This window comes from Euleptes europaea, chromosome 15, assembly GCF_029931775.1.
Source record: "Euleptes europaea isolate rEulEur1 chromosome 15, rEulEur1.hap1, whole genome shotgun sequence".
NCBI classification, from domain to species: Eukaryota; Metazoa; Chordata; class Lepidosauria; order Squamata; family Sphaerodactylidae; genus Euleptes; species Euleptes europaea.
Genome location: NC_079326.1, coordinates 58,224,397 through 58,249,310, shown reverse-complemented (window position 1 = coordinate 58,249,310; position 24,914 = coordinate 58,224,397). Strand labels below are relative to the sequence as shown.

The window sequence follows — 24,914 nt, the reverse complement described above, 5'->3', positions numbered from 1 at the left end:
TGACTACCAAGCACATGCATTCATTTGCTTTTGAGTGAAATCAGGCAAACAACAAAACATAACAAGGAATTTAGAGGGAAATTACCGGCTGTATCTGAAACTGTAACTAATCAATTGCCACCTTTCTTCTCTCCTCCCACTGTCATTTATGCTTCTGCTTCGCTAGCATTCCAGCGGACTTTCTGGTTGAGATGAGAGCCGCTCAATTAAAAATTTACAGATTGTCAAAGGAGCAGAACAAAGATTAGCTGAAAGGCTGCTTCATAACCAAATCACCGGAGCCTTTCCGCCAAGTCCCTTCCCTGCAATTTGGCCTACAGTGGGTTTCTAGCACCCTCGCGTGGCTGAACGGCAGAAACCGCCGGCACGGAGAACTGAACCGGGGCGAACCGTGAAGACAATAACTCAAAGAGGAGGCTCTGCCGGCCACGTAAACCGCAAAGAGAATGCCCGTGTCAGCAGAGCAGGGGCCGGGCGACTGACAAACAGCCTTGATCTGCAATTTACTGCCATCCATCGTGCTTTACTTAATACAGTCACATTACGGAGTGAAGCCAATTTATATTCCAATGCTCTGAGAATCATCGCTTCTGGAAGAGAGGAGGGTCACATTGCAACATATGGGCAGTGCGCTCAGCAAGTTGACTGTGTTTTGTTCATGCTGGGATTCTGTGCTATATATATATATATATATATATATATATATATATATATATATATATATATATATATATATATACACACACACACACACACACACACACACACAAATATGTAACTAGAGGAACTCCAAGTTTTGCCAGCCAAACAACAACCCTCAAAGACTTTTAATTATGCCAGCTCTAAAACTATTCTCTAAGTGGTTGGACTCAGAGTAGGGTTGCCAGGTCCCTCTTTGCCTCCGGCGGGAGGTTTTTGGGGCAGAGCCTGAGGAAGGTGGGGTTTGGGGTGGGATGGGGCTTCAATGCCATAGTCTAATTGGCAAAGCAGCCATTTTCTCCAGGTAAACTAATCTCTATCGGCTGGAGATCAATTGTAATAGCAGGAGATCTCCAGCTAGTACCTGGAGGTTGGCAACCCTAACCTAGAGGTACATTTTTGCTAACAGAAGGGTGGTGATTTTCAACACTTCCTGTCGAACTCCAGACCCACAGTTAGCATTGCCAACCTCCAGGTGGTAGCCGGAGATCTCTTGGGATCACAATTGATCTCCAAGTGACAGAGATCAGTTCCCCTGGAAAAAATGGCAGCTTTGGAAGGAGGGCCATATGGCTGGCACTGTCTTGTGCTGTCTTCTCTCCCCCCCCACACACACACACACACACGGCTTTTTAAGTCCCCCACACACACATTTTGTGGGGAAATTCTGCCTGCAAGAGGTGTGGGGACAAATTTGTGTTTTGCAGACAGAAATCTGGAAAGGATTGCCGTGCCAGTCACCAAACGAAGGTGGCCCAAAGAAACCTGTGGGAAAGTCAAGAGTTTGGCTGCTGCGGGGGAAGCTTTGGAGATGATGTTCAGATCCCCGGATGAAGCAGCATCGTAACGTGGAGGGCTCATCATATTATTCATAAGCCACTTTCTTTTCCACTGCACCATCAGCTGCTTCAGGTTCTTCTTTGTTCCACTGACAGGGAACAGCCCCAGGTGGGGGCTGGAGATCTCTTGGAATTATAACTGATCTCCAGGTGACAAAAATTAGTCCCCCCAGGAGAAAATGGCTGCTCTAGAGGGTGGACCCTACGGCATTATACCCCACTGAAGTCCTGGTCCTCCCCATACTCCATCCCCAAGTCTCCTGGAGTTTCCCAATCTGGATCTGTCAACTCTAGCCCCCTAGCCCCCACCAGTGGCCAGGGGTAGGGTTGCCAGGTATCTCTTCGCCATCAACAGGAGATTTTTGGGGAGCCTGAGGAGGGTAGGGTTTCGGGAGGGACTTCAGTGGGGTATAAGGCCATAGAGCCTGCCTTCCAAAGCGGCCATTTTCTCCAGGTGAACTGATCTCTATTGCCTGGAGATCAGTTGTAATAGCAGGAGATCTCCAGCTAGTACCTGGAGGTTAGCAACTCTAGCCAGGGGGCACCTGGATACCCTAAAAAATGAGCATATGGACAGGACTGGAAAATGCTGTTTTTCCCCTCATAGTGCATATTTAAAAAGAAAAAAAGGGAAACACTTTCGCAAGGCAGGGCAACCCTCTTGGCAACTCAGAAAATATCGAGAAGATTGCTGTACACAGAGCTGTTCTCAAAACAAAGGCGTTTGGTATTCTTACCTGCTTAGGCTTTTTAAGTCCTTCTCCATCGTCACAATGTCACGCATCTTATAGATGAACCATTTGTCGATGAATGTCAGCTTGTGAATATCCTCCACGGGGACATTGTCGTGCAAGGCCTATCAATAGAGAGGCTGATCAGTTACTGCTATCTTCTATTGGTCATTTATGCCTGGGAGTTCTTTGCTCGCTGGACGGTTGGAAAAAAGGCGGTTAAGGGGAGACATGATAGAGGTCCATAAAATTATGCCTGGTGTGGAGAGAGTGGACAGGGAGAAGTTTTTCTCCCTCTCTCATAATCCCAGAACGCGGGGTCATCTGCTGAAGCTGGAGGGTAAGAGATTCAAAACAGAGAAAAGGAAGGATTTCTTCACACAAGGCATAGTTTAAATGTGGAACTCCCTGCCCCAGTATGTGGTGATGGCCGCCAGCTTGGAAGGCTTTAAGAGGATATGTTCATGGAGGAGAGGGGTATTCATGGCTACTAGTAAAAATGGATACAAGTCATGATGCGTACCTATTCTCTCCAGGATCCGAGGAGCATGCCTATTATTTTGGGTGCAGTGGAACACAGGCAGGATGGGGCTGCTGCAGTTGTCTTGTTTGAGGCTTCCCAGAGGCACCTGGTTGGCCACTGTGTGAACAGACTGATGGACTTGATGGGTGTCGGTCTGATCCAGCAGGGCTTTGCTTATGCTCCTTTGCTCTTATGTACCCGTGTGAAACTATCATCTAGACCTAGTTTGTTTTTCCTCCACAGGGCAAGCGGTAACTTTAGTGGGAGGCAATTTGGATTGGGGAGCTGGTGCCAAATGCGAGAGGGGTGAAAAGCCCCCTCCCCAATTGCCCCGCCCCTGCTCACAGTAGAAGCTCCAGATCCCAGATGTCGTGAGTGCTGCTTCATGACCAAAGACTCTGGCCTTCCTTCCATTTCTAAGAAAGCAACCTCCTTCATCCAGGATGTGAAGCAAAGCTCAGCATTTTGAGCGCTTTGTTATCCTCGACATCTCTACTGCCTCTCCTTTCCTGCACAGCCCAAGAAGAGCTGCAGCCGCAGATGTCTTTTAAATGCAAACAGTCATTACTTCCATCAGCTCAACCCCTCCAATTGACATATCCTGATGGCGAGGAGGGCTGAAGAAGGCGTTTTGACTAGATGTGCAACATGAGGGAGACAGGCTTTGCACTAATAGGAATAAATTGTTCATTCTTTAAGTGTCGGGACAATGTTTAGAGGCTTCTGACTGGAGCAGCTCCAGCCGTCTAAGATATATTTTAACAAGCAGGGAAAGCAGGACTTCCCACCCCCCTTATGACACTGATTTGAATAATTTCATTCTCCAAAAGAATGAGTGTCGGTTCTTCTTAGACTGAAATATCAGGATTGAGACAACAAAAAGACCTTGCATAACGGTAGAGTGAGAAAAAAGGAACGTCAGTCTTCTATCTCTGTTTCCCCCCCACCCCACCCCCATTTATACTTCTTTATCAGGTGAAATGTCATAAAGCTGCTGCCATAACCAACCATTACCTGGTCCCCTGTAGTAGTAGTGGAGGAGGAAGAAGAAGAAGAAGAAGAAGAAGAAGAAGAAGAAGAAGAAGAAGAAGAAGAAGAAGAAGAAGAAGAAGAGGAGTTGGTTTTTATATGCCGACTTTCTCTACCACTTAAGGAAGACTCAAACTGGCTTACAATCACCTTCCCTTCCCCTCCCCACAACAGACACCCTGTGAGGTAGATGGGCTGAGAGAGCTGTGACTAGCCCAAGGTCACCCAGCTGGCTTTGTGTGGAGGAGTGGGGAAACAAATCTAGTTCACCAGATCAGGGTCCACTAGTCCAAACCACCACTCTTAACCACTACACCACGCTGGCTCTCCCTCAGAGCATGGCAATGTGCCATGCTCTTAGATCAGCTGTGAGCACTAAATCCAGGTTATCCTGATCTTGTCAGATCCCAGAAGCATGAGCTGGAATTAAGGCCCTGACCTTGTGTATATATTAATGGTGATGAACGTTCATATAACTCAGCTGCAACCAAACGACGGGCTTCTCAAACAGTACCTTGGCAATGGCGTGCACGCGTGTGCTGGAAGGTTGCGCCAGCTCCTTCCTGAGATCCACATTAGAGGACCAGTCTTTGTTCATTGGCAGACGGGACGTGAAGCCGTCAACAGAGTGGTGGCACATCCTTAAGGCCTTCTGGAAGCTCTCCTCAAAGGTACGCCCGATAGCCATAACCTGTGAAAAGGAAAGCTCCTTTATCAGCACGCATGAGAGAGGCCCTCTCACTGAGGGTTTTCACACATGCCGAACAATACACTTTCAATCCACTCTCAGTGCACTTTGCAGCTGGGTTTTACTGTGTGAAATGGGAAAATCCACTGCATAGATCAGCATGCTTGAAAGCACTCACGGGAAGGACACCTGGAATATGTGTCCTTCTAGGAAACAGCTTTACCGATAAAGCAAAACAGTTAATTCACAGATATGCGGCACACTGCAAAGAGAGGTGGAAGGCTGGTAGCCAGCATGGTGTAGTGGTTAAGAGTGGTGGTTTGGAGCAGTGGACTCTGGAAAACCAGGTTTGATTCCCCACTCCTCCATATGAGAGGTGGATGCTAATCTGATGAACTGGGTTTGTTTCCCCACTCCTACGCATGAAGCCAACTGGGTGACCTTGGCTTGCAAAACCATCCATTAAGAAAACAATGATGGTTTTGCAAGCAATGTAAACAAATATGGATCCAGAGTAAAAAAAACACAACATTTATATATTTGTTGATTCATTCAGCAGAATTATAGGCTGCTTTCCCAGCATGGTGTAGTGGTTAAAAGTGGTAGTTAGAAGTGGTGGACTCTAATCTGGAGAACCAGGTTTACTCTGGATCCATATTTGTTTACATGGTTTGTAAAACCATCTATTAAGAAAACATTATGGTAGACAATTCCTCCAGTGTTCAGCCTCATCTGTAAGGGGATGACATGAATGAGTTTTCTCTGGAGGGAGGGAGAAAAGGCAAACGACAAACGATGCTAAACTGGGCCTCAGATGTCAAAATAATTCAGCCAAAGGGATTCTTGAAAGACATTAGGAAAATCGAAGCAAGACAATCCACAAATATATAATTAATTGTCGCACTTTGGGTAGCTGATGGGTAATTAACTAATTAGCTGGATAATTTGCGCATTTTGCATCACTCCATTCCGCTTGAAACCTGGAGATGTCAACATGGTTCCAGAAGGTTTCAAATTAAGATCTTTCAATGGCAGGCTCTTTTATTGTGCATCCTATTTGGAGAAGACCAATCCTAAATGAGCCTATCAATTCTGAAGGAAAAGTTGTCTAAGGAAACATAACTTTCTGAATTACAAATAGTTTGTAGGCATTTAGCAGCAGATGTAGCAGATAACCGAATCTGCCAGTTTTGATTTTTCAGTTTAGTTCTTCATGTTGAGAATCTTCTGAGTCCATGCATCTTGAGAAAAATATGTAGAAACTTCATCCAACTTTACCACGCTTAAGATTTCCATATGTTGGCATCACACCTAGCTTCTACCTGCAGACTTAGGTCATACAGCCCAGACAGGCCTTTACCATTTCAGTGACTGCTATGAATTAAGTAGGATTGCCCACTCCAGGAAGGGAAATTACTGGAGATTTGGGGGACGGAACCTGGGAGGGCGAGGTTTGGGGAGGGACGTCTGTAGGGTATAATGCCACAGAGCCCACCCACCAGAGAAGCCGTTTTCTCCAGGGGAACTGATCTGTATAGTCTGGAGATCAGTTATCATTCCAGAAGATCTCCAAGGCCAAGCTCCCCAGTTCCCCTGGAGAAAATGGCTGCTTTGCCACTGCAAAACACACACACACACACACGAGAGAGAGAGAGAGCATCTGAATTGCTTCCTTGATTCAGAAAGCATACAGCACAGAGTTTAGGGTTGCCAGGTCCCTCTTCGCAACCGACAGGAGGATTTTGGGGTGGAGCCTGAAAAGGGCAGGGTTTGGGGAGGGGAGGGACTTCAATGCCAGAGAGTCCAATTCCCAAAGCGGCCGTTTTCTCCAGGGGAACTGATCTCTACCGGCTGGAGTTCAGTTGTAATAGCAGGAGACCTCCAGCTAGTGCCTGGAGGTTGGCAACCCTAACAGAGTTCCAAGCAAACCATTTGGTCCCACCTGTTAGTATTCATGGCCAAACTAATAAGGGTGTTTCTCTGCATGTATTGCTTTTCTAAAACTGGTACACACTGCAAGTGCAGAACCTCAGATGGATGGAGTCTATATCCCATTTCTTTTCTACTTTCTGTTTGGCAGTAACAACACAGCAGATATAGCACTCGAGAGACCCAAAGGCAGTTTTGAGGGTCTATATACCATAGTTAAACTGGTTTAACAGTAATTTCCTCACCCGCGGGAACCACGGGATCAGTAGTTTGGAGAGGGATTGCTACGCATTTCTAACAGAATTCTTGCCACCGCTTCCAAGCTACAATTCCCATAACTTTGGAAGGGGAAGTTGAGGCAGTTGACGGCTATAAAGCTAATAGAAATGTAGACGTGTCCTTGGTGATTTGTTTGCACAAGGTCTACGCTGGACCTTTGGTGTAGTGACTGAGCCATAAATCTGGATTTTTGCCTTGTAGTCACCAGAGGGGCTTAGGCAAAAAGCCGCTTCCTCCAGCCTCGGCCTACTGAGCCTGAGATAGGAAAATAACAACGGTGACCGACAGTCCAGGATTACTGTAAGGGCTGAAGAAAGATAATGCATTTGAAGCACTGTGAAAACTCTGTACAAATGCTAAGTATCATTAGACGAGCGCTGTGTTTTTATTTTATTGTATTGAGGGCAGCTGCAAGTTTTTCCAGTATTATTGTTGCTGGCTTCCCCATCCTCTCCCCCCCACCAACTTAGTTGGGGGCTTCTGCCTGGCCTGGGTTTTTCAATTTTACTATTGCCATCTTGTTTTATTCGTTGCTGGGAAGTTGATTTTAAATACTTTTTAATCAAGGTTTTTATATTAAATGTTGTGACCCGCTCTGAGCCCGGCTTGCCAGGAATGAGGGCGAGATATCAATGTGAGGAAATAAATAGATAAATAAACACGCCACATCGAACAACAAAACTGGACAGAAACCCCTCTCCGGTACAGTTTTCACATGGGAATATGGCTCGGGGGAGGAAGCAGACTTCCTCCCCTCGGTCGTGGTGTCATTCCAAGCCTGCTGGGGCTCCCCTGTTGACTGTTGTGTTTTTTTAGATGCCACTCCCCACAGCTGCTGTGTGGCTGAAGGGAACAGGAATTGGGGAACTCAGACCCAACTCTTCAGAAACTATAACGTTCCCTTTGGCATTCCTGGGACAAAGAGGCTGGAAGAAAGACAATTGGCAAGAATCCTTATTGTGCAATCCTGAAGGGAGAGGTGGGCAGAGCCACATAGGAGCCAGCGTGACCCCAGCGCTGGTACCCGTGCCACTTGCGGCATACAAAGGGGCACGGACGCCGCACAGGGTGACTTACACTGGCTCCAGGGAACGACATGGCAGCACGAGTCTCATGTGCCAGCGCTGCCTCCCCGGCAGCGTTTTTCTGGCACAAATGCTCGTGCTGACATCCAGGGGGGCCCTCCTGGGAAAGGGTTGCCAGGTCCCTCTTTGCCACTGGTGGGAGGTTTTTGGGACGGAGTCTGAGGAAGGTGTGGTTTGGGGAAGGGAAGGACTTCGCCATAGACTCCAGTTGCCAAAGTGGCCATTTGCTCCAGGGGAACTGATCTCTATCAGCTGGAGATCCGTTGTAATAGTGGGAGATCTCCAGCTAGTACCTGGAGGTTAGCAACCCTATTCCAGGAGCAGAGCTGCCTTACACAGCTTCCAAAGCCCTTTCGCCTTGGGAATGCACCATTTTGCAGGTGTCGAGTTACACCTTCAAAATAGGTGGCGTAGCCCCGCGAAATTCAGTGGGAGAGTTTCTTGTTTTTTTTTAACAAAGTCCTTTTTTTATTTATTTATGGACTCCCAGGAGGCTGCGCCGTCCCCGACTGTCAACTAACTACCCCCCCCTTAGGATTGGGCTTCCCAACTCACCTCGCCCACACTCTTCATTGAGCTTCCGATCTTGCTGGAAGCACCTTGAAAGCGGTCCAGATCCCAACGGGGAACCTTTGTGACGATGTAGTCCAGGCTAGGCTCAAAACAGGCTGTTGTCTTCCCTGACACCACGTTCTCGATTTCCGGCAAGGGGATCCCAAGGGCAATTTTGGCAGCGATAAATGCCAAAGGATATCTGGCGTCAACAAAGGCAAAGTTCTTTTTAAAAACGGAAGAATGTTCCAGTGGGTGGTTTGCAGTATATAGTGAAGACGTTTTATCCTTAAGAATCTCACACTGCATTACAAAGCAATCATTCAGGGCACACTAATGCCTTTTTAGCACCATCTATATCAGGGGTGTCAAACAGAAGTCCCAGGGGCCGAATCCAGCCCCTTGAGAGCTCTTATCCGGCCTGCAAGCTAGCCATGGAAACCCCACCACCACCCACCACCCCACTCTCGATCTGGGCTGGCACATTCTGCTCAAAGATAGATGCACAGGGGGGCCTTTCTGACCACCCCACCATAGAGAGTGGGGGGTCAATGGACTGTTTCCAAAATGCCCTTTGCAGAGCGGCACATTGTTTACATGAGTGAAGCTGTCGCAGTGGAGCACCTAAGGAGAGCCGGATACTTCCCTGGTATCGTGTACCTGGTTTGGATCCTCTCCAAGTTTCTCGCCTTACCCTGTGGCCTTCGACGCTAAGGCGGAGCTCCGAGAGAGCCTGGCATTGACTTCAATGATGCAGTACTCCAGAGAAGTGGGATGTAAGGCGTACTGGATGTTACACTCGCCAATGATGTTCAAGTGGCGGACGACCTTGATGGTCGATTCCCGTAACATCTGCAACTCTTTGTTTGAGAGTGTTTGGCTGGGGGCCACCACTATGGAATCTCCTGCGGGTTAAAGTGAAATAGTCAAAAGCCCTGATGGGGGGTAGCATCTGCTCACCAGTGGTGCTTAGCTAGCCTACTAAGAGAGCCAGCGTGGTGTAGTGGTTAAGAGCGGCGGACACTAATCTGGAGAACCGGGTTTTATTCCCCACTCCTCCACGTGAAGCCAGGTGGGTGACCTTGGGCCAGTCACATTTCTCTCTGAACTCTCTCAGCCCCACCTACCTTCTCACATGGCCTTTGGGCTTCATTTATAACCCCACCTTTCTCTCCCCCCAATGGGAATCCAAGGGGGCTTACGAAATTGTCCTCCATTTTATCTTCTCACTCTTATCTTCACGACAACAAACCTGTGAAGTAGGCTAGGGTGAGAGTGTGTGACTGGCCCAAGGTCACCCAGAAAGCCTCCATGGCAGAGCAAGGACTGGAACCCGGGTCTCTCAGATCCTAGTCTGACGCTCTAACTGCTACAACCCAATAGCTCTCATATGACATAATTAAACATAATATAGATTAGAAATGAATATTAACCAGAAGAGTTGCTAACATTTGTTTTACTGTAATTTCAAGGCAGTTTATGGCTGCCGCTATCCAAAGTTAATCGAGTTTCTCGACCCATCCTGAATTCCCCACCTCTTTTGACAAGCGCACACCCAACCCTGGCACCGCTGCAAACAGCTGCACTCTGTATTCTTAGGAGTCAATTGTGCTTGAGCACCAGACCCATGTTTAATTCCTTTTTTTATCCTCCCGCAGCTGTCAGCAAGGCTACTGATGCTGTAAACACCACTCATCCTCAATATACGAGCTTCCAATGAAGGTTGAAGAATCTCATTCACCAGACATTCTCAGAGAAGAAGTGTGACCAGTTGGAGATTTTAAGACACGGGATGTGACCCACTCAGCCAGGAATCCTAGACACACTTAGCGGGGAGGAAGGGCTACCATATACAGTATGTTTGATCATGAGTTGTCTTCAGGTTCACCGCTTTCATCTGAGTCACACCTGTCAACTCCAAGATGAAGGGAGCTTTGTCTCTTGAAAACTCATATCCCGAAAATCTTGTTCATCTTTAAGGTGCTTCCGGACTCAAATTGAGCTGTTCTACTGCAGACCAACATGGCCAAGCCTCTGAAGCTCCAAGAATGAGGCTTTAAAAGTTTCAGAAGCTGATTTGACAGATAACGGGTGGCATGGGTGAAGGAGGAGGGCAGCGTGGTGTAGTGGTTAGGAGCGGTGGACTCTAATCTGAAGAACCGGGTTTGATTCCCCACTCCTCCACATGAAGCTGGTTGACCTTGGACTAGTCACAGCTCTCTTCGAGCTCTCTCAGCCCCACCTACCTCACAGGGTGTCTGTTGTGGGGAGAGGAAGGGAAGGAGATTGTGAGCCAGTTTGATTCTCCTTAAAGGAAGAGAAAATGGGCATGTAAAAACCAACTCTTCTTATTCCTACCCACCCCCCAGCCTTTTCCCTAAGCCTAAAGAACCCCCAAGTGGGAAGTTGTTCACATAACTTTGGAGCTGCAAGTTCTCGCACGACTCCACCAGCAGTTACAAAGTTGTGTGGAAAACTTCCCACTGGGAGTTCCTTAGACACAGGAAAATAGCTAGGGGGTGGGAAGGGACCCTTCCTCCACCCATGCTGCTCACCCTCAGGAAAATCAGCTTCTGAAACTTTTAAAGACACATTCTTGGAGATGGCGTGTGACTCTGTTCAAAGCAATGAACATGGAGACAATTCATAAACAAATGTTATCATGTCCTTATCCTTAATTCTCAACAAACTATGAGGTTTTGATTTTCACATTTCAGGTTTTTGGGTGTCCGAATACTCATCTGTCTGTGGTCATTCATGTACACACTTACATAAAATGCAAAAATCACAAGATTAGGAATTGGGCCCATGATGCACAAGCAGAAAGGGAAAGGTACTTAGCACGGGACCATTTGAGCACAATGGCTGCAGCAACACACAGCACTTTAATATAATTTTTAATTAAAGAACATTGTGCATCTGAAGCAACGGAACATACAATTTAATTTAGTTTGGAAATTGTACTAGAAGAAATGGTGGAGGCAAATGCTATCAAGTTGCTGCTGACTTATGACAACCCCGTAGGGTATTCAAGATGAGAGACTTTCAGAGGTGGTTTGCCATTGCCTCTGCGTAGCAGCCTTAGACTTCCTTGGTGGCCTCCTATTCAAGTGAGGGGGCCAGATGCACCTCATTGGGGAGGTTGTTCCATAATTGCAGGGCTGCCACTGAAAAGGCCCTCTCTCGTGTACCCACCAGACCAGCATAGTGTCCAGATCATGCGAAGTGATAGTATCGCTTTACTCTGCTCTGCTTAGACCTCACCTAGAGTATTGCGTTCAGTTTTGGGCTCCACAATTCAAGAAGGATGTAGACAAGATGGAACGTGTCCAGAGGAGGGCAACGAAGATGGTGAGGGGTCTGGAGACCAAGTCCTACGAGGAAAGGAGCTCAGTATGTTTAGCCTGGAGAAGGGATGACTGAGAGGTGAAATGATAACCATCTTCAAGTACTTGAAGGGCTGTCATAGAGAGGATGGTGAGGAATTGTTTTCTGTTGCCCCAGAAGGTTAGACCAGAACCAATGGGTTGAAATGAAATCAAAAGAGTTTCCATCTAGACATTAGAGCGGTTCCTCAGTGGAACAGGCTTCCTCGGGAGGTGGTGAGCTCTCCTTCCCTGGAGGTTTTTAAGCATAGGCTAGATGGCCATCTGTCAGCAATGCTGATTCTGTGACCTTAGGCAGATCATGAGAGGGAGGGCATCTTGGCCATCTTCTGGGCATGGAGCAGGGGGTCACTGGGGGTGTGTGGGGGGTAGTTGTGAATTTCCTGCATTGTGCAGGGGGTTGGACTAGATGCCCTGGTGGTCCCTTCCAACTCTATGATTCTATGATTCATGCTGACTCTCTATGATCCTTTGGTAAATGGGATAGTCAGAAGGGGCCTCTCCCCGTGAGCATATGGGAAAAGACGGTCCTTCAGATATCCCGGTCCCAAAACATGTAGACACCTCACCATCTTCGTTGCCCTCCTCTGGACAAGTTCCAGCTTGTCTACATCCTTCTTGAATTGTGGAGCCCAAAACTGAACGCAGTACTCTAGGTGAGGTCTAAGCAGAGCAGAGTAAAGCGATACCATCACTTCGCATGATCTGGACACTATGCTGGTCTGGTGGGTACACGAGAGAGGGCCTTTTCAGTGACAGCCCTGCAATTATGGAACAACCTCCCCAGTGAGGTGCATCTGGCCCCCTCACTTGAATAGGAGGCCACCAAGGAAGACTAGGGCTGCTACGCAGAGGCAACACCTTGAACTGGGCTTGGGAGAGGATCGGTAGCCAGTGTAACAGTTGTATTATTGGGGTCACCTGCTCTTGATAGCTGGCCCTGACTGTCGGTCTAGCTGCAGTATCCACCCACGGAGCATGATTTTCTTTCCTTTCCCCCTCTCTCACATTTCACACTGCAGGGGAACAGAGGAGGCAAGAAAAATCATATTCTATGGGTGGAAATCCTTCCAGCCACGGAAGTGCTGTGCCCAATGCAAGCGTGTGTCTTCGTGCCTTTCCAGTATCCTGCAATTAATGCCAGCGGCCCTACCTGTATGGACTCCCATGGCATCGACGTTTTCCATGTTACAGACTGTGATGCAGTTGTCAGCAGCATCTCTCACCACTTCGTACTCGATCTCCTTCCACCCCACAAGGGATTTCTCCACCAGGAGTTGGCTAGTCATGGCAAAAGCCTTGAGGGTTGAAGGGGCAAGATAAAAAGAAATGTTTCATTAAGCACACAAAGTTGAATTCTGGAAGCCAGATTGGTCCATCCTTAGAAAAGTAAAATAACCCCCTTGGTACTATCAGTATATCTAATTCTCAACATGGCCCCATCTGTGGATACTTAAATCCGGAGACTGGGACCACAAACAGACCAGTCAGGTCTTTCTACAAATCTGAGAAAAGCCCCAGGTTTGCAGAAAAATCTGAAATCTTAAAAAAAAAAAAATACATTGGGGGATTAAAAAACCCAAATAATAGAAGCAGCAACCGCTCCTTTAAGAAAGGAGATCTCAGTGGCCTTATGCTAGGCAACCATAACAATATTGCCAACCTTCAACCCTTGGTTTCTAAATAAAAGGCAGGGGGAAGGGTCTTTGCCGGAACAATTTTAACCGTCCAGTCCACCCCTGCTCCACTTGCCTCCACACAGCTTGGGAGCCTTGTCCGGGATGGCAGTGGTCATCACACAACTCACCTGCACTACTTGCTTCTGTACAACTTCTGCAACTTGACCAGACTTTTCCAAGGGAGAGGCTCCCAGGGGAGTGAAGGAAGGAAAACGGAGAGGCAGCGTGGTATAGTAATTAAGTTATAACTAGGATCTGGGAGACCCAATTTCAAATCCCCACTCTGCGATGGAAGCTTTCTGGGTGACCTGGGGCCAGTTCTGCACTCTCAGCCTAACCTACCTCACAGGGTTGTTGTGAGGATAAAATGGAAGAGAGGAAAATGATAGAAGCTGCTTTGGGTCCCCATTGGGAACTAAGGTGGGGCATAAATGAAGTTAAATAATAAATAAAGCTGAAGACTCAGGGGACAGATAAAAGTGAACGTAAGAACATAAGAAAAGCCCTGCTGGATCAGACCAAGGCCCATCAAGTCCAGAAGTCTCTTTGCACAGTGGCCAACCAGGTGCCTCTAGGAAGCCCACAAGCAAGACGACTGCAGTAGCATCCTGCCTATGCTCCAAAGCACCAAATAGAATAGGCCTGCTCCTCTGATCCTGAGAGAATAGGTATCCATCATGACTAGTATCCATTTTTACTAGTAGCCATGGATAGCCCTCTCCTCCATGAACATGTCCACTCCCCTCTTAAAGCCTTCCAAGTTGGCAGCCATCACCACATCCTGGGGCAGGGAGTTCCACCATTTAAGTATGCATTGTGCAAAGAAATACTCTTCTTTATCTGTTTTGGATGTCTCACCGTCCCGCTTCAGCAGATGACCCCGCGTTCTAGTATCATGAGTGAGGGAGAAAAGCTTCTCCCTGTCCACCCTCTCCAAACCATGCATAATTTTATAGACCTCTATGGTGTCTCCCCTTAACCGCCTTCTTTCCAGGCTAAACAGCCCTAAGCGTTTTATCCGCTCCTCATAGGGCAGTTGCTCTAGCCCCCTGGTTGTTGAGTGGGAAGGAGAGAAGGAAACAGAGAAAGAGGGAGTGGGAAAGGAGCTGCTCGGATGAGGAAAAGAGGAAAAAGGATACAGGGGGAAACCATGTGACCCCTGAAGTTCCCACGGGTTCCCTGCTTGTATATTTATGTTTCAATACAGTTAGAAGAGTTATGCAACCAATATTACGAGCTTCTCTATTAGGAAGGCATTGACCTTTTCCAAGAAAGGCCCAGAGATGCCATCAGTCCTGCCGGATGCTTGTTTTAGGAAAATGCTGTACAGCTTCTGATACTATATTTGACAGTGGTAAAGTAGAGATTCTCTCCTCCCCCGTTATTTACTAAACCGACCCCTTTACAAGCAGGTGAGGCATTTATAGAGTACCTGCTACTGAAAATGGATCAATCCACCAAAAAAGATGAACTTCCTCTTACTGATTTGGACAGCAACGTCCCCGGAAAGATTACTTCTTTTGCTTTTCTGACAGCGGACGTGCAGGAGAAATGCTTTGAAACTAATGTAGTGGATTGTTTTAATGACAAATGTATGTGCATCTATATTTATCATTTTTCCCCGAACTGTAATTTTGTGGTGACTTATGAACTAAACAAATGAACCTACTTCTATACCAAAGTAATCACCAAGTAGATATTACTCATCATTTGCTATCTCATTGCCTTCTGCATGATGGATAGTTTTAACAAGAAAAAAGGGGGGACTGGGAGGAAAAACATAGTGAAAGAGAGGTGGAAAAGGGAAAGAGAGCTATCTGTGTTCTCTGTAGCCAGATTCTTACTTTAAAGCATAGGCTTTGTAAACCGGAGGAGGAGGAGGAGGAGGAGGAGGAGAAGTGGCTTTTATATCCAATTTTTTCTACCTTTAAGGAGTCTCAAATAGGCTTACAATCACCTTCCCTTCCTCTCTCCACAACAGATACCTTGTGAGGAGAAGAGTTGTTTTTTATACCCCGCTTTTTCTCTACCGAAAGGAGTCTCAATAACCAGCTTACAATTGCCTTCCCTTCCTCTCCCCACAACACACACCTTGGAGGAGGAGGAGGAGGAGGAGGAGGAGGAAGAGGAAGAGGAAGAGGAAGAGGAAGAGGAAGAAGAAGAAGAAGAAGAAGAAGAAGAAGAAGAAGAAGAAGAAGAAGAAGAAGAAGAAGAAGAAGAAGAAGAAGAAGAAGAAGAAGAAGAAGCAGCAGCAGCAGCAGCAGCAGCAGCGGGGTGACCATGGGGAAACAGCCTTGTATAAATGGCCTATGTCTTACTTTGGCTTACTGTAGCTTTTTAATGAGAGAGTAGAGTTAGATGCCTCTAGATCATGGGTGTCAAAATACGGCCCGCTGGCCAGATCCGGCCTATTGATGGCTCTTATCCAGCCCGCGAGCCAGCCACCTCCCCCCCTCACCAGTTTTAAGGTGTCAGTTATCAAAGACTGTTAAATAAAATAAAATATTGTCAGAGTGTTATTGTTTTAAGCATATTGTATGAAAGCTCATACTCTGCCAGAAAATATTTTTGTTAGTCTTTAGGGTGCTACTGGACTCTTGCTCTTTTCTACTGTTTTAAGCATGTTTGTAATTTAAGTTAAAAAAAAGTAAAAAATAATATTAATTGGTATTGCCTGTGTCTTCCATAAAGTTTGTATCTTCAGTACCAGGCATTAAATTTTATGGTACGCATGACCCAGCCCAACCAAGTGACATTTATGTCATATCTGGCCCTAGTAACAAATGAGTTCAACACCATTGCTCTAGATGTCTTCAGTTTTTAAGGAGAGTACCAAGGATCTTTTAGCAGTAGAGTCCCTGAAGATGTCTAAGTGTCACTGAATTTGAAGGAACCGCTAAGGACAGAAACCCTTTGGCCCAGTGTGAGATTTATCCTGTCGGTACTTTCTTTCAGCCCAATGCAGGACTGAACTTTGTGACATTCCCACCCCCAACTCCAATTTTAGTTTCTAAGAGCAAAGGAAAATATCAGCTATTATATTTCTTCTTGACCCAAATTGCAGAACCATTTGCTCAAATTAGGAGCCATTTCCAGCCCGAACCCAATATCACTTTAATCATTCGCATTACCCAAGTCAATAGCAGGCAAAATGAAGGTGGATCATTTGAGAGCATCAAGATATTTTCCCCCCCCCCGGGGGGAAATAAAACCCACCGTCTATAACCGGACAAGTCTATGCTAAAAACAGGGGCTCCTTCAACATGGGCAGCCTGTGTTTATTAATGACTGACCTTGGAGTGATTTCTGGTGACCCAAATGTCCAGATCAGCCATGTTTTCTTTCCTGAATCTAACCACAAACTACATTCACTATTCTTGAACCACAGTGTCATGATGTTATTGTGCGTATAGAAGTAGTGGGGCCTGATGTTCCTCTGCCTCCTTTCTACAAGGAAACAGAAATACCGGGGGGGGGGGAACTCTGCTATTGGATCTCAAGACAGGAAGGCTACTTCTAGGGTACGGAACATGTCTGACCCACTTTTATGGCCCATATCCCAGACAGCCATATCAGCAAACAACATTTGAGGTCCTGAGGATGACGGAGACATTCTGCATGGACCATCTCAAGGAAGCAAAGATTAATACTGGGGAGGTGGAGGAAGAACCTCCCAGAGAACTGGGACCCCCTCATCTTCTGAGTCTGATGAGGCCCACATCTGGCCCACAACTCCAGTCACCGATGACTCCTCTCCACAAACTCCCTCAGGAAACCTTGCCTTCAACACCACGTCAGCCCCAGAGACGGAAGGAGGCCTCACAGCTTCATCTTGGCCATCTTCTAGGCATGGAGTAGGGATCACTGGGGGTTTGGGGGGGAGGTAGTTGTGAATTTCCTGTTCCAAGGCAGATTTCTAGGGACAATTCTGGCCAATTTAGGTCAGAGAAAAGGGAGGGAGAAAGTTTTATTTCTCCTTACACACACAAAGCCAGCCATCTCTCATAAAGTCGCCCTCTTTGCTCTAGCAGCAAAGAAAATTTGGGCCAGGTTGGCCCAATGTAGTAAACACTGAACTGCAAATCCCATGGACAGGAGGGTGATATCACCAAGTCTTAATTTCAAGTTCTCTTTGGTTTTGGTTATTATTTTAAAGTCTGTTAGTTAAATTCCAGTTAGTTTGTGAGATTTTAGATCATTCTTTTTTAGATTAAACTTGTAAAATACTATCCATAGGACATTGTTAAAAGTTAAACAATGTCCTATGCATAGTATTTTACAAGTTTTGATGGTTCTAAGACACATGCTTTTTTCCTGATATTATTATTGCTTGTTATCTGGACTTATTGTGTTTTCAGATTAATTTTTGTAACAGCCTTTGGCCATACGCAATAAAGTTGAACCTGAACCTGAATCTCTGAGGCCACACTCTAGGCAAGAAATAACAATACCTTGGTCCCCAGATCCATCAGCTCTTCCTTGTCATGACATAAACCAGATCCTAGTCCACCTAAGGCGTAAGCAGAGCGTATCATGACAGGATAGCCAATTTTTTCTGCTGCCTCCAAAGCATCATTCACCTATAATAAGAAAAGAGCACAGGTCATCTAACGGCAATGAGGACTATGAACATTTCTAAATTTGGCTGCAGCTAAGAGACCCATCACAAGCCCCGTGGCACAGAGTGTTAAGCTGCAGTACTGCAGTCAAAAGCTCTGCTCACGACCTGAGTTTGATCCCGACGGAAGTAAGGTTCAGGGAGCCAGCTCAAGGTTGATTCAGCCTTCCATCCTTCCGAGGTTGGTGAAATGAGTACTCAGCTTTCTGGGGGTAAAGGGAAGATGACTGGGGAAGGCAATGGCAAACCACCCCGCAAACAAAGTCTGCCTTGGAAACGTCGGGATGTGACGTCACCCCATGGGTCAGGAATGACCCGGTGCTTGCACAGGGGACCTTTACCTTTAAGAGACCCATCAGGATGATCCAGATCAAAATTAAGCAGATGATGAGAGGGAGGGCATCTTGGCCATCTTCTAGGCATAGAGTAGGGGTCACTGGGGGTATGGGGGGGAGATAGTTGTGAATTTCCTGCATTGTGCAGGGGGTTGGACTAGATGCCCCTGGTGGTACCCTCCAACTCTATGATTCTAAAATGTAACACGTTTCAAGCAGCATTACAGGTACAGCTCAGGTGAGTGGCTGTAGCTCTGATACCCTGATGGGAGGGCATAGACCAGTTTCGCCCAAGTTTCAGACCCTTTTGGGAATGTTCCCTTAAATTTAGCTTGACGTACCGAATCCACAGCAAAGCTGGGCGCAATCTTCTCATTAATTTCATTTAGCTTGTTGGAAAACAGCTGCCGGTCCTCTGTGGCCATGATGGATTCAACAGACGTTCCAAGGACTTTCACGCCGTACTCTTGCAGAACGCCGCGTTTGAACAGCTCCACTCCTGTATAAAAAAAGACCCCGGTTAGGACGGACAAAATAAAAGGAAGGGGGAATAGAACCATGTGTGGGAAACACTCTGGCTAGCAGGGACCATCACCCATGGATCTGAGGCCCAATGTACACATTCACTGTGTCAGCAATCCTCTTCCAAAAGTGGGAAAAGATCCCCTTTCCCCCACCCATGTAGTGTATTGTGTGATACAGCATATTGTAACATGTGAAGTGACTGTTCCACTGGAAGCGCTTTGGGCAGAACTGCACAGTCATAAGAACATAAGAAAAGCCCTGCTGGATCAGACCCAGGCCCATCCAGTCCAGCAGTCTATTCATACAGTGGCCAACCAGGTGCCTCTAGGAAGCCCTCAAACAAGATGATTGCAGCAGCATTATCCTGCCTGGGTTCCACAGCACTTCATTTAATAGGCCTGCTCCTCTGATCCTGGAGAGAATAGGTATGCATCATGACTAGTATCCATTTTTACTATAGCTATGAATACCCCTCTCCTCCGTGAATATGTCATAATTCTCAACCACCAGTGAAGGCAAGACCATTCCTACCCAGACTCACCGCAGTTGAGAGCCGTCTGCCCACCCATACCAAGGATGACCCCATCCGGCCGTTCTGCTCGGATGACCTCAGTCACAAATTGGGGGGTGATGGGAAGGAAATAAACCGCATCCGCTTGCTTCAAGCCCACTTCGTTGGTCTGAACTGAAGCGATATTGGGGTTCATCAGAACGGTTTTCACGTTTTCTTCCTGGAAGAATAACGTTAAGCACCAGCGCTTCAGTAAGCGTATTCTGTGCAGCAAAGAGCAAATAAATACATAGAAAGGAAGCCAAGAGAACCAATCTTCAGTACACCAACTGGGAGACCCTTTGAAACAAAGGGAGCCTGTTCTTCCACCTTCATTTGTGAAGAACTGGGATGCCCCAATCATTCATCTTCTTTTAGAAATCGATGCAGAATGCTACAGCCCCAAACACATTTCAGTTAGTGATGACTAAGTTTCATATATGGGTGTGAAAGCTGGACAATGAAGAAAGCTGATATGAAGAAAGTAGATTCCTTTGAAATGTGGTGTTGGAGGAGAGTGTCATAGATACCCTGGACTGCCAAAAAAACAGACAAGTGAGTTATAGATCAAATCAAGCCTGAACTGTCCCTAGAAGCTATAATTACTAAGCTGAGGCTGTCATACTTTGGTCACATTATGAGAAGACACTGGAAAAGACCATCACGCTGGGAAAAGTTGAAGGCAGCAGGAAAAGAGGAAGACCCAATAAGAGATGGATTGACTCAATAAAGGAAGCCACAGCCCTCAGTTTGCAAGACATGAACAAGGCTGTTTTGGAGGACATTGATTCATAGGGTCGCCATGAGTCAGAAGTGAATTGATGGCACTTAACACACATACATACACACAAGTTTCATTGAAACCAATGGAGCACATAACTTATGATTAATTTAAGTCCTACCACTTTTAATGGGACTTGGTGGTGCAAAGTGCCATCAAGTCACAGTGCCCTTGACTCCACACTTTTTAGAAAAAAACCACACAGATGAGGATCTAACTTTTTTTGTATTATGGCGTTTTAATAACACGCATAAATATGATAGATCTGATGTGGAATTGATACTCAAGCACCAGGAATCTAAATACATACATATGATTGATTCACTATACCCTAAGGGGCTGAATACATCTTTAGATTTGGCATGCTACTTGTAATGATATCCTTATGTGTTGTTACTGTGTATACCCTCTGGATTGCTGTACTTATTATGGGTCTCTGTATCTTTAAATCATGTTGTTCTTGGATCACTTAGAATCATATGATTAGATTCTTTAAAAGTGTCGTGTTAACATGGCTACTTTGCCAACGCGCAAGCACGTTATTAACAGCTAGCGTGTCAGTATGATACTATTTATACTTTCATTGATTCTGCTCTTTATGCCTATTTGCGTTGTATATATGTTTTGTTTAATTTGTATAGTGGTCCCTGAGGAAGGCTTTAGCCGAAACAGAAAGGTTACCGGACTTCTGTAGAAGTTGAAGTTGAAGTGGACTTTACCTCTTGGATGGAAAGGAATACAACATCCTTCATGAAGATTTTTGAACTGAAAACGAAATTTCTTTAGTTGTGAATGGGCACTGTCCCTGTACTTTGCGTTATAAAATATTGTTCTATATGTAAGGATAGTGGATATGTTATCTTAATACCACTATTAAGTACATAAAATTTGTTAAGTGCATTTTGTTGCTGTTTTCGTTTACCAACCTCCAGATACTAGCAGGAGATCTCCTGCTATTACAACTGATCTCCAGCCGATAGAGATCCGTTCACCTGGAGAAAATGGCCACTTTGGCCATTGGACTCTATGGAATTGAAGTCCCTCCCCTCTCCAAACCCTGCCCTCTTCAGGCTCTGCCCCAAAAAACACCCGCCAGCGGCGAAGAGGGACCTGGCAAACCTAACCTAATTAGAACTTTGGTCAGGGCCTTTGGGAGCCTACAGGATCAGCCACCCTCTGAGACCCAACCCTGATGGCCATGTAAAGACAATACAAACATTTTACTTAAAGTTGCTTTTAAAGTGTAGAAGGTGTGGTGTTCACCGTATTGTTTTGCGGACACCAGAGGATGTAGGCCTCCATGGGGCATGCCTGGATGTCTGGGGAAGGCAGGTGCCTTGAAAACCCCATCAGTGGTTGCAATAAGTCAGCTGCGACTTGACAGCCCTTTCCATCAACACCACCACGTAACCCCACCAGGGAAGGGGGGGGAGAGACAAAAGAAGCAAGAAAACATTTTCTCCACCTTCTGAATCTCTTCACTTCTACTGTCTCCCCACTCATACAAGTGGAGGGGAGGGTCTTTTGAGGACACAGCCTTCCACTTCCCCAGCGATTCTTTACACTGTATCATGTGCACTCCTGGGTACCGGTGGTTATAGTGTCAGGGAGGAGGAGTTAGGCTGTGTCCAAAACCCAACTCAAGCACTGCTCTCATTATCTAGGATCAATGCTAATTTAATGTTAATGCTATATTACTCCAGCAAGGAACACAAATTTACAAGCAACCTCTGTTCGGACACGCACCAGAGAGAGCAAGATAATTGTGGTCCTTGGGTGTGAATTCTGGAGTACACTATTAATATTGCTGAAGAAAGAAGGGTCGCCAAGTAATCTGTGCACCATATAACTTGACAAATTCATGAATCTATTTTCGGGGAAAACATTCTAATGTAAAAACCGCGGGCCCATTTTTCAAATGCAAATGTGCCAGCTGGTAAAAAATGTGCCGCTCTTCGATTTCTGCTCCCTGCTCTCTCCATGGCCATCCTTGCAAACTGACACCAGCTCCCGGGGCCTGTTGGTGTTTGGCTGTGTGTTGATGGTTGCGCTGAGCTGTCTTCCAAGCTGTGACCCCACACACACACATTAAAGCTGGTCCCCAATGAACAAAATGGAAGTCAAATAACCGTCCTGCGATGCTTTGCTCACACAAACGGGCCGGGCTTCACACGCTTATTGTAAATGATGCTGCCAGAGGGAAGGTCACCGTGAGCCGCGGTCGCCTCTGGAATGGGTGATTAGCCCCCCAGATCAAGGCAGCTGGCGGGAGAAGGAAGGTCACGCCGGCAAGACTGGCTGGGAAATGGAACTTTTCTCAAATGTGAACGAGGCGGGCCAGAGACACAGGGAGCATCTCTTTTAGGAGACAGGCTTTCCTTTAGAAATCAAGACAGTCTTTGTACAGGGAAGCTGCCTCCAATCTATTTCCCCTTTGGAGTTGGTATTTCTTGATAGCGTCACAGTCTAGCAGTGCTTTAAGCAGGCTGGCCGCAGTCTAGATTTGTAAGGATCCATGCTACAGAACAGTAGTACTCACTCCGTGGCTCGAGTAGACCCAAAGTCGCAATTGCCATTTACCGAAAGAGCCAGTTGACTACTGAAGAGCCAGTGTGGTGTAGTGGTTAAGAGTGGTGGACTCTGATCTGGAGAACCGGGTTTGATTCCCCACTCCTCCACTTGAAGTCAGCTGGGTGACCTGCCCAAACATATCTGTACAACAGACGTGCTGTCTAGTGATGTCAAAAGTGTTGTAAAGTCACAGCCGACTTATGGCGACCCCGTAGGGTTCTCAAGGCAGGAGACGTTCAGAGGTGGTTTTGTTGGAAGTGAAGGACTTTGCGCTGTCTCTTAACCTCAGACTCCAGAGGGGGACAAGACTAGTGAGTCAGAGAGATAGAGGGGACGAGACACTGGGGCATCCTTTTCTCTACTGCTCTGACCTGTCCCTTTGATGTGTAGATTGCTACTCTCAGGGAAACTTCCTTCCTTCCTGCTTCTTCCTCACATCCTCACACACGCACTGGCCTTCTTCTCCATCTTGCCACCATGAGGGACGGACGCAAGTCCTGGATCTCCCTCCATCCTAGTTAGTTAGAATAGATAGGCAACTATACTTTATCCTATCCAGAAATGGATTTCCTACAATAAATGCAGTAGCGAAGCCCTCATAATCCAACAGGTTTACTGTAGTAAACTAGTATGCTTTTGATCATAACATCCAGTTTTTGGAAGGTTATAAGAATGGCTAACAGTTCACCGGGAAAGCACACAGTACAATGGAAAGTCTCCCTCACATTTTGTGCTCTGGTTCACATGGGGACTCGTTCCCGGCCATTTTTTATTACCTCACTTTAAACATTTCTCATTCCCCCAGTCTAGGAAGAGAACAACAGAATTTGACAGAAGATCCCAATCTGAATACAGCAAATAATGAATCTGTTTTTCACAATATGTCAGAGAAACAAAAGCACAAGCCATTTACAAGAACTGTATTGGTCACATTTATTAATAATGGGATCCCATAGCCAGGCAGGATAAGAAAAGTTCTTTGCCCCAACTGACTAATGTGGCCAGTTCTTCCAGTACCTAATATGTATACACAGTACAAATTAAAACCACGCGAAATGAGTAACTTCACAAACAACCATCAGCCGCTACATGCCGGGGCCAGAGATGATGGTGGAGGACATTAAAATTTCCGTTTCCACAATCTCACCTTCATGGCCTTGACAGCCTGTGATCCGGAATAATCAAATTCTCCAGCCTGACCAATCGACAAGCCACCAGATCCCAAGATCAGGACTTTAGAAACCTGAAAGTAAGCAGTTAGATCAGAGTCCAGGAGCACCTCAGAGACCAAAGAGAGTTTTTTGGTATGAGCTTTCAAGAGTCAAAGCTCCCTTCATCAGACACGAGTGGGAATGGAGATCTCTGAGACCTTTTATCCCACTCAGAAGGTGGGAGAGGTAAGGCAAAGAATGCTTGTAAAGGATGTAGGGGTACCATGCATATGGTAATCAGCTTGATTAGAGTGGAGGGGGAAGTTTGGGTAGGGTTGCCAACTTCCCGGTGCTAGCTGGAGATCTGCTATTATGACTGATCTCCACCCGATAGAGACCAGTTCACCTGGAGAAAATGGCCACTTTGGCAATTGGACTCTATGGAACTGAAGTCCCTCCTCCTCAGGCTCCACCCCAAAAAGCTCCCGCCGGTGGCAAAAAGGGACCTGGCAACCCTAGTTTAGCGGCAGACTGTTCTACTGCAAACTGTACTATCGCAGACCGACATGGCCACCCTCTGAAATGGAAAGTAAGCACTAGATCAATATAAGAGTGGCAACGTCAAGTCCAGCGTCGGCCCTCAGGGTAACCGGGGGGGTGGGGGCTGAATCCACACCAGTTCTTCCTTTCACATTTTTGTCTGGCACCAGGAAGGGCCTCTTCATCCCCTTCTTTTCTCCTGGGCTGCTGACTGCATGTTTACTGTCCACATGCCACAACCAGACAGGAATTATTTCGCACGTTCTTCTGTTATCTGAAGGAAAAGCCACCGGCGCACCCTTTGAATAAAGGCCCACTTGCAAGAAGATTCTCAGGAACTGACAGGATTAGCAGTGTGCTCAAGGCACATGTGCCCAGTGGAGTATGCGTTACCTGCCTGCTTGAAGAAATAAGGCCACATTGG

General features: G+C 46.5%; 1 protein-coding gene across 1 annotated transcript in view; it reads right to left on the bottom strand.

Annotated features, from left to right (window-relative positions):
• CPS1 (carbamoyl-phosphate synthase 1) overlaps positions 1-24,914 on the bottom strand; it is a 146,973-nt gene that overhangs the window by 73,521 nt on the left and 48,538 nt on the right. The window contains exons 13-21 of the mRNA XM_056861131.1: positions 23,947-24,042; positions 19,439-19,628; positions 18,714-18,871; positions 17,871-17,999; positions 12,894-13,038; positions 9,049-9,259; positions 8,358-8,556; positions 4,336-4,512; positions 2,276-2,394 (exon numbers count right to left, since the gene is read on the bottom strand). Coding sequence (XP_056717109.1) covers positions 2,276-2,394; positions 4,336-4,512; positions 8,358-8,556; positions 9,049-9,259; positions 12,894-13,038; positions 17,871-17,999; positions 18,714-18,871; positions 19,439-19,628; positions 23,947-24,042 — 1,424 coding nt within the window. The remainder of the gene's footprint in view (positions 1-2,275; positions 2,395-4,335; positions 4,513-8,357; positions 8,557-9,048; positions 9,260-12,893; positions 13,039-17,870; positions 18,000-18,713; positions 18,872-19,438; positions 19,629-23,946; positions 24,043-24,914) is intronic.